Source organism: Antedon mediterranea, chromosome 1, assembly GCF_964355755.1.
Source record: "Antedon mediterranea chromosome 1, ecAntMedi1.1, whole genome shotgun sequence".
NCBI classification, from domain to species: Eukaryota; Metazoa; Echinodermata; class Crinoidea; order Comatulida; family Antedonidae; genus Antedon; species Antedon mediterranea.
Genome location: NC_092670.1, coordinates 885,271 through 900,558, shown reverse-complemented (window position 1 = coordinate 900,558; position 15,288 = coordinate 885,271). Strand labels below are relative to the sequence as shown.

At 35.6% G+C, this 15,288-nt stretch overlaps 6 protein-coding genes across 6 annotated transcripts; 1 reads left to right on the top strand and 5 right to left on the bottom strand.

Moving 5' to 3' along the window:
* Window positions 1–948: 948 nt before the first annotated feature.
* On the bottom strand, window positions 949–1,299 carry LOC140045438 (histone H4). Its single transcript, XM_072090339.1, has one exon. It carries the CDS (start codon window positions 1,280–1,282, stop codon window positions 971–973), a length of 312 nt encoding a protein of 103 aa, XP_071946440.1. The 5' UTR covers window positions 1,283–1,299; the 3' UTR covers window positions 949–970.
* Window positions 1,300–2,279: 980 nt separating this feature from the next.
* On the bottom strand, window positions 2,280–2,854 carry LOC140045417 (late histone H1-like). Its single transcript, XM_072090301.1, has one exon. The coding sequence runs from the start codon at window positions 2,852–2,854 to the stop codon at window positions 2,288–2,290; it is 567 nt and encodes a 188-aa protein (XP_071946402.1). The 3' UTR covers window positions 2,280–2,287.
* Window positions 2,855–5,485: 2,631 nt separating this feature from the next.
* LOC140045424 (histone H2A-like) lies at window positions 5,486–6,232 on the bottom strand. The gene has a single exon (XM_072090313.1). It carries the CDS (start codon window positions 6,002–6,004, stop codon window positions 5,627–5,629), a length of 378 nt encoding a protein of 125 aa, XP_071946414.1. The 5' UTR covers window positions 6,005–6,232; the 3' UTR covers window positions 5,486–5,626.
* Window positions 6,233–7,303: 1,071 nt separating this feature from the next.
* On the bottom strand, window positions 7,304–7,750 carry LOC140045410 (histone H3). Its single transcript, XM_072090288.1, has one exon. It carries the CDS (start codon window positions 7,731–7,733, stop codon window positions 7,323–7,325), a length of 411 nt encoding a protein of 136 aa, XP_071946389.1. The 5' UTR covers window positions 7,734–7,750; the 3' UTR covers window positions 7,304–7,322.
* A 1,016-nt stretch (window positions 7,751–8,766) lies between these two features.
* LOC140045431 (histone H4) lies at window positions 8,767–9,321 on the bottom strand. The gene has a single exon (XM_072090326.1). It carries the CDS (start codon window positions 9,314–9,316, stop codon window positions 9,005–9,007), a length of 312 nt encoding a protein of 103 aa, XP_071946427.1. The 5' UTR covers window positions 9,317–9,321; the 3' UTR covers window positions 8,767–9,004.
* Window positions 9,322–10,104: 783 nt separating this feature from the next.
* LOC140045403 (histone H2B, gonadal-like) lies at window positions 10,105–10,821 on the top strand. The gene has a single exon (XM_072090274.1). The coding sequence runs from the start codon at window positions 10,319–10,321 to the stop codon at window positions 10,685–10,687; it is 369 nt and encodes a 122-aa protein (XP_071946375.1). The 5' UTR covers window positions 10,105–10,318; the 3' UTR covers window positions 10,688–10,821.
* Window positions 10,822–15,288: the final 4,467 nt, after the last annotated feature.

Here is a 15,288-nt window from a genome sequence, read left to right as displayed (position 1 = left end):
TTAGTCATGTATTTTTTTTGTCTTTGTGCATAGTTGTCCGATTGATTTACTCTCCTTATTCAGACTTGAGAGCTGGTGTTTCATATCTGCAACTGATGTTGAAATCAAGGCCACGTCATCAGCAAAACGGATTTCTGTAAGCATTTCATCATCAATAGTTGAACCTTTTCTTCGATGGTTGCTGTAAAATATCTTTGGAAACAAAGTATTACCTTGTCGTACCCAACTCTGTACAGTATATCAAGATCTCTTGATATATATATATACACATCAGGCAAAGAACATTATACAGTATATATATTTTTATATGGGAATCTAAGTAAATGTTATAAACAATATTGATGTCCACTATTACATTGTAGACCTCTTGTTGTATTATGAATGTTAATACATATTGTTTCCAAATTTTAGTTATTAGAAAGTTATTAATATTATTGCATGTATAAACATTGTATGTACATCTTTAATGTTGGCATTATACTGTATTTGTAAATGCATTTGAAGTTAATAAAGTTTTTGAATAGCCATAGGTGGGAATATTTTGTGGTTGCATATTGTACAGACATTGGCTATTTGCACTGTATTTATAAATACTCTACTGTATTTGACATTACAGTATATTTGTACAGTATTACAGTATATTTACATTTGAATATAATTGCTTTAAATGTTGGACCTCTCAGTGTATTATGAATGTTAATACATATTGTTTCGAGGTTTACAATATTGTATTTATACAGTATATACTTTAAATTGATAATATGTATGTTTTGTAATGTGTAAATCTGAGGCAATGAGTGTAGTTATATATATTTATGATTATTGTAAACATTATTGTGTAAAAAACACCAATTTGGCATTTGTTGTGTACTTATTGAAAAAAAAATAGCAAGCTTTTAAATCTCTTTTTGTACAAATGTTGGCTCTGAAAAGAGCCGTTTGGTTTGAGTAGAGAGTGGTTGTTGACTGTTTATCCACCGAATCCGTACAGGGTTCGACCTTGTCTCTTCAGGGCGTAGACGACATCCATGGCGGTGACGGTCTTTCTCTTGGCATGCTCGGTGTATGTTACAGCATCACGGATAACATTTTCAAGGAATACCTTCAGTACCCCACGGGTTTCTTCGTAGATAAGACCCGAGATACGTTTAACACCACCACGACGAGCAAGACGACGGATAGCTGGCTTAGTGATACCCTGGATGTTATCACGCAACACCTTTCGATGACGTTTAGCGCCTCCTTTTCCTAGACCTTTTCCTCCTTTACCACGTCCAGACATGTTTCAAGTTTTTAGGTTATTCGACGAATTCGAAATGTACTGATTGTTTAAAAAATAGACGAATTTATAGAGCAAATGCGGACGTAATTCTGAGTGGTGTACATGACCTTTGTAACTACAGCTTGTCAACGTAACAGGAAGCCACATCTTTTGTTTTTAATTTTGGTGGGAAACACAAATAATGGCGGTTTTTTGTTCTTTGTCATGGGATCTTTTATTCTATTTCTGTTATATTATGTTTGCTGTTAATTATACTGTACTCGAAAGCATTCAAATACATATTGAATAATTAAAAGGAAATTTAAGTGTAGACTTATTTATAATGAATGAAAAAAAATATCATATAATATACTGTACAACATTCTCTCTAAATCGTAAAACTGTCGTAAATTGTGGTTAGGTTATTTATATATTATAAGTAAATAATATTCATCTTGTTTAAGTTGATAGAATTTACATACATTTACACCGAAAATACTTTTTCAATTAATACAGTATTTAGTATATTTTGTTATGCAGGTACAGTATATGCATGGAGTATTCTTTACTCCATGGTATATGTATTGGTTAAACATTTGGTCGGTTACTGTAATGGTAAAATTGAATGTAATGTATCATAATTTCCTATATCAATTGACTGTTTGTACAGAATATTCTTATTTTTTCCAAGTGTATTGTGTTTAGCATGTAAATAATATTTCAATTGTTTAAAGTAATCAGGTTATTGAAAAAAGCTATAACATCTTTCTAGATGATGGCTCTGTAAGTGTAATGGTAAAATTGAATTTACTGTATCATAATTCCCTATATGCAATTTTTTTTGGGTTGCAATGTGTCGAGTTTCATATTTTTTATAATGAAAAAAATATATAATATTTAGCATGTAAAAAATGTTTCGGTTGTTTAAAGAAAAAAAAAACTTATTGGAAAAAAGCTATAAAATCTCTAGTATATTTGGTGGCTCTGAAAAGAGCCGTTTGGTTTGAAATTATGAGTCGATAAAATTTACTTCTTGGTGGCCTTCTTTGGTGACTTGGAAGCCTTCTTAGCCTTTGGCTTTTTCGGCTTCTTAGTTTTTGGCTTCTTCGCAGGAGACTTGGCTTTCTTTGGCTTGGCAGCCTTCTTCTCGGATTTCTTAGCCTTCTTGGGTGACTTAGTACTTGCCTTCTTAGCTGCTGGTTTCTTAGCCTTCTTTGCAGCTGGTTTCTTTGCTACTTTCTTTTCCTTATCTGCGACTGCCTTTTTCTTTGCTTTTTCTTTCTTTGCTTTAGCAGCTGCATCAGCCTTAGCTGCAGCCTGGTTTAGCTTGAATGAACCACTTGCACCACTACCTTTAGGTTGAACAAGTTTACCGTTGTCGACACCTCTCTTCAGAGCCATACGAAGATGAGTCTTCATATTGCCCGGATCAACTTTGTAGTTAGCTAAGATATATTTTACAATAGCTTGACGAGATGAACCATTTCTCTCCTTTAATGCTCCAATTGCAGCAGTCACCATGTCGATATAAGTCGGGTGAGATGCCGGCTTCTTGGGCGCAGCCTTCTTTTTAGCTTTCGTTTGATCAGCCATTTCAATATGTCAGCAAAATGTACGAACGAAACGAACGAATTGTAAAAGTTTAGCCGGATTCTGTTCTTATATAGGCCGCCATTATGTTGCGGACCGCATTGTAAGCACTGTATGTACAGTATGGGAGACCCCGCGCTTTATAAACTCTTTGGTAAAAGATAATTTCATAAAAAATGTGTTTTTTCATTAACTTTAAAACTAATTTTAAACTATATTTTTATTTTTCCTCAATAAATGCTTCAATCTATACTTTTTTATAAAAGTTATTTTATGATACAGCATATTTTTTTCTTTCAAAATGTGTTTATTCCTAACGCCATTATACGTAAAATTACACTTTTAGTATGTTTTAGACATTATAAACATACATTATTATTCAATAATGGTAATTAAACAACATTAATGACCAACAAATGTACGAAATTGGAAACTTTCGCTTGATATTCGGTTGTTTAAAAAGCATTTAAAGATGTATAACAATATTTGTGTTGTGTTTTGCTTGAATATGTGAATAGCTTGGACACAATCTGAAAAGAGTTGATTTCTGTATTGATGTCATGTTTTATTTTTATTTTTTTGAAGATTTTTACTATAGATTTGTCTTCTTTCTGCATAAAACATATATACCAGCAAACACCTAAGTCGACGAATATAAATGTTTATAAGGAATTCACCAACTGCAACATTGAAACCATTTTAAAATTCGTTATTGAATCATACATTTAAGCAAATGATATTTATTTATTTATTTATTTATTTATTTATGATATTAATTGCCACTAATACTTAATATATAATAGAAAAATACTTAATATTGTGTATTTTATGCACTGGATATTAAAATAAATGTGAAGTAAATTACCTCTGGTATACAGGTTTAATACAGGCTTCCTTTGTGCTTAATTCGACAAAATTAAATTGTACAGTGTTATGTAAAAATGGGGTTGCAGTGGTGGCGCCAGCGGGGGGGGGGGGGGGGGAGAGGGCAAAGATCTTATTACATCCAGGGACCAAAATGTGTATTTTTCAGATTCCAGGCGAAAATCGGAAATTCATTTGCAACTACGCATCGACGTACGTTCATACAGGGATAAAGGTACGAGTTATGTTCTCGCGGTTGAGTGTACGAATTGTTTCAATTTACCAATAACCATTGGTGTACCGCGTATATGTTCGCTGTCGATTAAAGGGGTTTGGGTGGGGGTTCGATTGGGAAAAAGGAAGCGGTTGGCCCTAACCATAAAACAGGGTCTGTTCACGTTTCTTTTCGCGCACAAATCTCGATCTAGGGGGGTGAATAGGGTGGCTAGCAACCCCCCCCCCCCCCCCCCCCCACTTAATTCTAAAGGGGAAAAAAAGATGCACCAAACTCCCGACCGTCGCTAGACGCGGATTCGACGCACTTGACTCTTTTAATTAAGAAGAGTAGGCTAGAGCTATAGTTGTGTAAATAGGCCTACATAGTGAAAGAGCTAAGAGTTTAATTACTATTTATGAATTCAAGAGTTTAAAAAGAAAACGCGATTTAAAATCTTCGGAAAATACCCACAACTGAGTTATTTTCAAAACACATGCATGCTCCCACTACCAGCATCACGTTGTCTTAGCTCGCTCCTCGTGTGAATGCTGACGTCATCACTCTCCAAAAATACACCATTTTCCGCCCTGGTCCGTGTGCAAGCGTTAGCGTGGGCCTGTATATTTACACCCCTGTACAGAGTAGAGTGTAATATCGTGAACTTTTTTCTCGCCTATGAAGGTTTTTTATATAATGGTATGCAGTATAAACGATAAAAAAACGAGAAACATGATGTTCTTTTTATTATTATTTCATAGGCATAACATAAACATGAAATGTCTTGTTCTATGTACACGGCCGAAAAAACGTGTGTGGCGTATTTGGCATTTTATTGATTTGTGTTATAGACACGGCGATTACGGCAATCATTGTATACTAAATTACAATGAGTTATTCACCCGGCTATAGGGTATATATCTGAGGTTAACAGACCACCAAAGCACAGTCGTACACTAAACACATGCACAATCGAGGAATTTTCAGAGTGCCGCATTACCAAATGTTCATTTCGTTTGAAGTGTTTTTCGATCAAAGTTTATTATTAGTTCGTCGAAAAGATTTAGGAAGGATTTATTTAAATTTAACATTATGTGACATTGTTATTAAATGTAATGGAAACAGTTGCTCTAGCCTATTAAACAGTGTGTAAGCATCTATTTTTTCAAAATTTTCTGAGGCTCCCAAACCCACCCCCTCTTTCGCGCGTACGCCCCCCCCCCCCCGTCGGGGAATTCGCGCCCCCCCCCCTCCCCCGTCGGGCAAAACCTGGCGCCACCACTGTAGACAAGTAATGCCCTACCCTTCTGCATTACTGTATGTAATCATATTTGTATTCTTATATAGAAAATACTGTATAGTACAATGCTTTAATCAAGCCTTGAATGTGTGAATGTATATAAATTATAAAACTCATTTTTATGTCTGTTTGACTTTATCGTTTTGATTTAGTTTATCTATTTATTCATTTGTATGCTGTACCTTTTTACCTCATGTAAATTAGAACTCAATTTAGCATTTTTGCTGCTATGTTTTAATATATATGTTGAATTTGAATAAATACCAATATATAATATATACAGTATACTAACATGAAGACACTAGAAAACAACAATGTAGAGTGCAATAAAATCTCTTTAGTGTATTGGTGGCTCTGAAAAGAGCCGTTTGGTTTGGACATTTATCGATGTTTTCTTTTACTTGGCTTTGGCCTGGGTCTTCTTTGGTAGAAGTACAGCTTGGATGTTTGGTAGTACACCTCCCTGTGCGATGGTCACACTTCCAAGAAGACGGTTCAACTCTTCATCGTTACGGATGGCAAGTTGAAGATGACGGGGGATGATTCTGCTCTTCTTGTTGTCACGGGCAGCGTTACCAGCCAACTCCAAGATTTCGGCAGTCAAGTATTCGAGTACGGCAGCCATGTAGACTGGGGCACCAGCACCGACACGGGATGCGTAGTTACCCTTTCGCAAAAATCGGTGAACACGACCGACTGGGAACTGAAGTCCAGCACGGCTTGATCGGCTCTTGGCCTTTCCTTTAGCTTTACCTCCTTTACCACGTCCAGACATTCTGTATTACAGTTATTTCTTTTTCGGTTAGAAATCGAACAAGAATAAGGTAAAGTAGTTTTGTAATCTACTCAAGTTTATATACCCTGTCAATGGTTTGTATCCTGTTTTTGATTGACCAATGCTAGGCGTTCGCGCTTCAAGTGGCTTGGGCGTATATGTCGGATTTTATCAACCAATAGAAGTCATTCCCGCCTGGAATAATGATTGAATTCAATATGCTAACTAATTGGCAGTTACATTGTTGGCGCTAAATAATAGAATAATTGAGAACTTGCCGTTTTAAATATTTTATGTGTAGGGAGAGATTACATTGGCAGTTACATTGTTGGCGCTAAATATTATGTATATTATAGATAAATTTTAAATATTGGTTTTGGTATTTACCTGCATTTAATTATTACCACTTTTATTGTATTTATATAGGCCTAAATTATTACCACTCATTGTATTTATATAGGCCTAAATTATTACCACTCATTGTATTTCATTAATGCGTATTTATATAGACCTAAATTTCATTTGTCCCAAAAACATGAAAAATAAAATACTGTACTATAAATACCAACATTTTAATAGGACATGTTGTGCTGTTGTTTTAATAATACAGTACAGTACTTTAAATTCATTCATATATTTTTTTTCCTAATTCAACGTCGAAGTGAATACGATACATTAGAATGGCATATTCAACAAAAATGGTTTCAAATCTGTTGTTCAGGGATGAATTAAATCCCGCTTTGTTTTAATATAATAATGTAATTTTAAATGTAACTTTCGATCATGTTTTAGACAATTATATTATATATAATATGTCCTTTAAAAATGTCAAGAACGTATTTAAAAAATAATTACAAATGAGCATGTTTCACTTGCACGTACGTGACAAGTAAAGAAGAACATGCCTTTTCTAAATATTGTTTTTTATCAAGAGCCAGAATATATAGAACTTATATTACAATACAGTATAATGTGAACAGCAAAATAAACTTTGACAAGAACAAATCACTTTGGCAATAGCAAACATTTTCATTAGAGGTCCGATGATATCTGTATTATATAGAATTATAGATAATACCCCAGTCTGGGAAAAGATGGCCTTGCGATTTATTATCTTGCTAATCTACTCCTTGACTCATTTGCCTACAAGAATTCATAATATGGAAATACTGTACATTGAAACGTTTTGTGTAATACTTATATATACTGTACTTGTATTTATGTATATACATAAAAGACAGAATTGCTATTAATCTCTTTAGAACAAGTAGTGGCTCTGAAAAGAGCCTTTTGGTTTGAAAATAAAGTAGATATGTTCTTATGCACGTTCACCACGGATACGACGGGCAAGTTGGATGTCCTTTGGCATGATGGTCACACGTTTTGCGTGGATGGCGCAAAGATTGGTATCTTCGAAAAGGCCAACCAGGTAGGCTTCGCTAGCCTCCTGAAGAGCCATGACAGCAGAACTCTGGAATCGAAGATCTGTCTTGAAATCTTGGGCGATTTCACGGACAAGACGTTGGAATGGAAGCTTTCGGATGAGAAGCTCTGTGCTCTTCTGGTAGCGACGGATCTCACGGAGAGCGACGGTTCCAGGCCTGTAACGATGAGGCTTCTTTACACCACCGGTTGCTGGTGCACTTTTTCGTGCTGCCTTGGTGGCAAGTTGTTTTCGTGGAGCTTTTCCTCCGGTAGATTTACGTGCTGTTTGCTTAGTACGTGCCATTTTCGATTTCGTATCTCAATTTGAATGATGTTAGAATTCAAAATGTGTGGCCTTTTAAGAACCTGCGCGATTAGTTCAAGTAATATGATTGGCTAAGTGTAGGTTAGGTTTTCTTGTTGGCGATTAAGATAAATCCATATGATTGGTTAAATTATGCAGCTTATAACACGTCCGCACTTTTTTTGTTGGAACTGGCGGATCGTTTTGAACAACAAACAAACCGCCTTTGTTTCTTTTGTCATTTTAGGTGGGAAATTGTTTGGTCTGTACGTGATAATACAGTACAGTACTGGGAAATGTGTTGTTTTGTATACGTTTTCCGAATAAATTATTATATTATACATTACATTTAATATCATTTGTCGTATTCGATTTAGACTTCCACCGTTGAGTACAGTTTTTCCGTTGAGTACTTCTTTAACGGAGTATTTTGAGCGTTGAGATTGTTCTTAACGAAAAAGCTTTCGTTTTCTATTCGAATGACTTTCTGTTGAGCACAAATTTACAATTCGAATACAAAAAGCACTCAACGAATCTTTACGTTGACAACGAAAGTTCCCAATCGAATACGACAATTAAATGTAAAATTGTATTATGAATGTTAGTACATATTATAAGGAATTAAAAGTTAGAAAAAGTGATTGTCTACTTCCAACTAACCTTTCTTGCAGCTTTATAAAATACAATAATATTCATACCCATACCATAACACTAGGCTAGATCCTAAATATTTTCTTTTAAACTAAAAAGAAATCAAAATATAACTTTGAATTTGTTTACTTCGTGGGTTTATTATTTATGTTTTTTTTTGTTGCTACCTTGAAAAAGAAATAGTTATTATGAATGAAAGTGAGGACATTTTGATTCAATTATTTCGAACTTTAATTTGTCATTCATTATGAAGAAATATTGAATATTTTAAGTTAGTTAAGTACTGTACTGCCATTACAAGCCTTGCGTATAAGTTTGTAAATGAAAAGGTACAGTATTGATAGACCTATAGAATAATTTATTTTAAATTAAATACTGCCATTACAAGCCTACAAGTTTGTACATGAAAAGGCTACAGTCGGTACTGGGTTATAACAATTGTACATACCATAGTGCTGCACATAAATTGAAAATCATGATACAGTCGAAGATAATGTATTTATTGATAGATTGGCATTTACAGTAGCCTATTTTAAATTCATATTAAGCTTTAAAATCTCTTTTGTACAAATGTTGGCTCTGAAAAGAGCCGTTTGGTTTGAGTAGAGTGAGGTTGTTGCTTATCCACCGAATCCGTACAGGGTTCGGCCTTGTCTCTTTAGGGCGTAGACGACATCCATGGCGGTAACGGTCTTTCTCTTGGCATGCTCAGTGTATGTTACAGCATCGCGGATGACATTTTCAAGGAATACCTTCAGTACCCCACGGGTTTCTTCGTAGATAAGACCAGAGATACGTTTAACACCACCACGACGAGCAAGACGACGGATAGCTGGTTTAGTGATACCCTGGATGTTATCACGCAACACCTTTCGATGACGTTTAGCGCCTCCTTTTCCTAGACCCTTTCCTCCTTTACCACGTCCAGACATGTTTCAAGTTTTTAGATTATTCGACGAATTCGAAATGTACCGATTGTTTAAAAAATAGACAGATTTATAGAACAAGTGCGGACGTCATTCTGTTGGGCGTGACCTTTGGCCTAACGACCTAGTGCCTTGGCATGAAGTTAGTAATAGCTTTGTATTTAATTTTGGAGGGAAATAAAAGGCGGGTTTCTTTCTTTGTCATGTGTTCTTTTGTTCTATTTGTAGTACTTGTAATATATCCTGGATTAAATAGCGCCTCATTCAAATATACAGGTAAGTAAAATAGAAATAATGAATGTACACAATAATAATCATAATGCACATTTTATTGAAGTTTCAAACGCCTTTTAAAATCCCTTTTTCTGTTCTTTGTAATTTCAATCTCTTGTTCTCTTATTTTTATATTAAGGGCCTTAGGACAATCTGTTAGTGATTGTTAAAAGCGCTATAGGCCTATATAAATTTCACAATACTGTATTAATTTTGTAATTGATTTTGGCATAAAGTACCTCTATCTACATCATCCCTTGAACAAATAACATTACTGTACAAGAGAAAACATATAATAGGCCTACACTAAAAAAAAAAGTACACACATAACATATTCTATATTATAGGCCTGGAGGTAGACTTATCGAAATTTGACAAGTACCTTTTTGACCTCTCATTATTTGTAATATCATGGAGAAATTAATTATTATTTCTCTATGGTAATATTTACTGTAAAAAATGCAGCAATTCAACTTTTGACTGCCAATGTATTTACCTTTTATGTTGAATAAAGAAAATATATCAAGGTTAAAATAAAACAATTCCAACAATATTCCGCCTTTTTAGACGATGAAGACTATTCAACACACAGCGCAGTGTCAACAGCCAATAGGAGACGGTATTTAAAAAAACCCAACATAGAAGTCCTCATTAGCATATCAAAGGCTATATATTGAACAGTTTTCCTTAGCAGTTCATCACTTTGATTTTGATTGTGAATTAGATCGTTTAATCATGCCACCAAAAACTTCAGGAAAAGCTGCTAAAAAAGCCGGTAAGGCTAAAGCTGTAAGAACTACTGACAAGAAAAGAAAACGTAAGCGAAAGGAAAGCTACAGCATCTACATCTACAAGGTGTTGAAGCAAGTTCACCCAGACACTGGTATCTCGAGCAGAGCTATGGGAATCATGAACAGTTTCGTCAACGATATCTTCGAACGTATTGCAGGAGAAGCATCTCGTCTTGCTCACTACAACAAGAAATCTACCATCACCAGCAGGGAAGTCCAGACTGCTGTCCGTCTCTTGTTGCCCGGTGAATTGGCCAAACATGCTGTCTCTGAGGGTACCAAAGCTGTCACCAAATACACAAGCTCCAAGTAAACATCGTTGCAGTCTCATTTCAAACCAAACGGCTCTTTTCAGAGCCACCCAAATGTTCAAAAGAGATTTGATTTGTAGTATTCTGTGTATTATTTTGTTTATTATTCGTTATTATATTATATATATAATATATTCTCTTGTGATATATAATAATAAATAGTTCTGAAACCAGGTGTCCTATAAGATTACAGTACAGTACCACTCAATTATAATCACAAAGCGTAAACTATGCGCATAATACTGTATTGCTTGCTAAAATTAATTTGAATGATTCAATATTTAATCAGCAATACTGTACTTTTAATATTTGTTGATACCAGATTATTTAATTGTACAAGTACCTGAATAAGCCAAATAATTGTATTTTTTTCTGACAATTGAATCGTTAAATAGTTCTCTAACAAATTTAACCAAATATGCAATTAAAATATTCTTTCTCACCTAATAATAATCCAATTAAACATACCGTAAATTGTAACCTCGGGTTATTATTCTTTGATTGTTTTTTAGGTGGGTTACTATTAGAAGGGAAGGTTAATATAGTATTACTAATCTTAAATTAGGCACCTGAAAAATAGTAACCCATTTTATAAACTAAAAAACACTCGATCCTACCCCCTCCCGAGATCAACATGCATTATCTCCTTATTTTCAAAATACGACTGCATCATAAGGGGTAGTAACAAAGTGCGAGGCACGCGAGGCAGGGAAGGCATGCGAGGCAAGTCAGAAATTTATGCGAGGCATCGTTTTACCATCATCAAAAAATGCGAGGCATCATTTTATCATTTCTCAAAATTGCAAGGCAGGAAATCACCGAAATTGAAGTAGCCTAGGCCTAGGCCCGCTAGGCTAGTTTCCTTTTGCACCTGCCTTGTATTTTAACCAACTTTATCCTGAATACCACAGCTTAGAATTAGTAGGCCTACTTTAATGAAGAAAAATCACATAAAAGTAACAATAAATCCCTTAAATTGGTGATTTTACAGACGTTGTTTTTCTCGCATTTCGCACACTCAATGTTCAATATTTTGGTTTCTATGGAACGCCAAAAGAGCAAAATTAATTAGAGGGCTAAAAACTCTGTGGAATCCATTTATATTTAACGCATTATTTGGTGAAAATCAAGTACAATTTCAATAGATTTTGTCACTGTCAATAAGGAAAAATGTTACTGTTGATAATGTACACGGTTTCGTTAACCTTTTAAAGAATAAAATAGAAAAATTCATCATAATATCCTTAGTAGGATGTCCTAGGTCTAGACTAGGTAGTGATGTTGATTTAGGATCGATTATTATTCTTTGAAAACAGAACAGTATCAGCAGTAACATATTACAGCATTTTTATTGACAAATTAACAAATATATTGAAATAAAACGTGTTTTTCACCAATAAATGCATGAGAAATTGACGCATTCCACTGAGTTTTAGTCCTCTATTATCGTTGCTCTTTTGGCGCTCCATAGAAACAAAAATATTGAACATTGAATAAGTGAAATTCGCGAACAGTGTGCGAGAAACACGCCTGTAAAATCATTAATTTAAGGATTTATTTTGTTACTTTTTATGTGATTCTTTCATTAAAGTACTCATGAGGTATACTTCTAAGGTGTGGTATTCACACGATAAAGTTAGTTATCAAATTTGGAGTAAAAATACAAGCGAAGGAAACTAGCGCCAGGTTTATTAGTACGTAGTACATGGACAATAAATAAAAATCGTTCGTAATATACCTAGCTTACTAAAACAGGAATAGTGTATCATTATTAAATATTACACCAACTATTATTGTATCAAAATTGATTAAATTATTTTCTACATAGGCCTCTTATTTAGGTTAGGGCTAAGCATATTAGCTAAAGTTTAATTTTAGGCCTAGTATTACAATTGTCGGACGTAAGTCTTTTTTCACACGCGCTCCAGAATTCTGTCGCAATTTTTTTCTTTGCGGCATGTTATTGGATCGCCATATCAGTTACCTTTTATTCACCGCCAGTTATTGAACTTGTCCTGGCAATCGCTGTTCACCTTATTTGCGAGAGAGGTACACGTGTTGTTCCTAGAGAATGGAATGTCAAAAATGTCTTTGGCACGCCGCTCAGAGAGAAGTCTGTGCGTTGCTGCTGCTGAAACCACGTGCTATAGGAGGGGAATGCACCACAATCCTCTGAGCTGAGGGCTGAATCATTCCGCTACCTGCTAAATAGTAAAGAGGGATTTTCCATCTCTCGGGTCTACCGGATCTAGGCGCAGGGTTGTGACAAAATATTATTTTCACTCTGCTATGTTCGAGAGACATGTGAGTGAACACGCTCGAAATGCCAACAAACATTGCAGTCATTTGATGAGTGTGTCGCTATAACAATTATTGTTTATCGAAAGTTGAAGACTGTCGTTCAGATTTTTTAACCGTAGTTTGGGCACTTTTGTAAAAGTAAAATTTGACAAGATATGACTTGAATGAAAAAACAATCGTTACATAAAAATAAACACAATTAGGCCTATAATATAGCATAATAGCACGTTAAGATATGCCTCGCACCCTTTTGAAATTGTAAACTATATATGCCTCGCACTTTTGGAAATGATAAAATGATGCCTCGCACAAATATTTGGCATGCCTCGCTTGCCTCGCTGCCTCGCACTTTGTCAACACTCCATCATAAGTTTTTGTGACTCTAATTGTAACCCCCATGGAGTAACTTGGGTTGTTATTATAGATTGACTCATAAGGTGGGTTAACTATTAGAATGGGTTACTGTTAGTGTGGGTTACTATTAGTATTAGAAGGGTTCTAGGACACCTATCCCCTAGACAGTTACCCCCGGATGTTTACCACCCGGACAACTACCCCCTTAGGACAACTACCCCCTTAGGACAACTACCCCCTTAGGACAACTACCCCCTTAGGATAACTACCCCCGGTCAACTACCACCCCCCCCCCCCCCAATCCAAAAGTAGACAAATATATAGGACCGGTTTCTGTAAAAATGAAATCATCTGTTTTTAACGGGTGTTTCGAAACTAGAGACCCGAGACCAGACACGAGACCCAATACGAAAAGGGAGACCTATATTTGGGTCTCCCTTTTTCGTATATTAGGGTCTCCCTTTTCGTATAGTGTGGTCTCTCTTTTCGTATAGTGGGGTCTCCCTTTTCGTATATTTGGGTCTCCCATTTTGTATATTTGGGTCTCCCTTTTCGTATATTTGGGTCTCCCTTTTCGTATATTTAGGTCTCCCTTTTCGTATAGTGGGTCTCCATTTTCGTACGTGGGTCTCCCTTTTCGTATATTTAGGTCTCTCTTTTCGTATTGGGTCTCTAGTTTCGAAACACCCGTTTTTAACCGATTATTCTGTTTTAACAGCACGCTAGACCCTCTATAGATTTAAAGTACCGTATTTATTGAAAATATATTGTTTAGGGGGTTTTTAGGTGTACATTTATTGGAAGAAAGTTGGTTTTTTTTTGGTTTTTTTTATTTCATACTCATCCAACAGCGAGTAACCCGCCAAATTACAGGATGGATAAACTATTTAATAATTTCACAAGTAAAAAAAAATATACACAAGATGCTCTACATAAACAAAGACTTATTATTAAGTCTTTGGGAGTGGAGTTGTAAATTGTCATGAGAAAAAAACCCTGACATATGACAGGGCTTGAACCCAGGACCCTTAGATTGGTAGCCAAGCATCATAACCACCAAGCCACAGCTCCACTCTATACATTTATTCAATGGGAGGGGGTATAATCTAATGGAAATAGACGCCGATTATTCCATATGATGTTTCATGGGAGTGACATGGTCACCGTTTATTTGAGGGGAATTTATTTAAAGATCGCCGTTCATTCGGTGAGTGAACATTGAGGTCAAATATCAAAAGTGATATTATTCTTCAAGTGTACAAAAATACATATATGACAAATTTGAGACAAAAATTAATTCTTTTAAGACCAGTGGTTATCGAAGCATTGTCCTGACGCAAAAATTATTATTATTATTAGTGAACCCAGTCTTTACAGTAAATACAGGGAGTACTATATAATACGTTCGACTATCCTATGATCATGTGTGACAATCTTCAGTTTATACCAGGCTATATTTATGTTCAATCTTTTACTTTTGTTTACAATAATGAATAGTAATTCGTCAAAGTAACGAATTAAAATATATTTATTAATTCCTATTATACACTGTTGCAGAGTCAGGTTGTTGAATGGTCTGGGTGGTAGTTGTCCGTCCGGGGGTAGTTGTTCTAAAGGGATAGTTTTCTGGGTGGTAGTTGTCCAGGGGTTAGTTGTCCTACGAAGGTAGTTGTCCTAAAAGATTATTTGCCCTCGGAGTATTGTCCAGGTCCAGGAGGTAGTTGTCCTACGGGGAGTATTGTGTCAGAGGTAGTTGTCCGCGGGGTAATTACCCGGGGGAGGGGGGGGGGGGTAATTGTTCCTAGGGGTAATTGTCCGGGGGGTAGTTGTCCAGGGGTTATTTGTCCTACGGAGGTAGTTGTCCTAAAAGATTATTTGCCCTCGGAGTATTGTCCAGGAAGTAGTTGTCCTACGGGGAGTATTGTGTCAGAGGTAGTTGTCCGCGGGG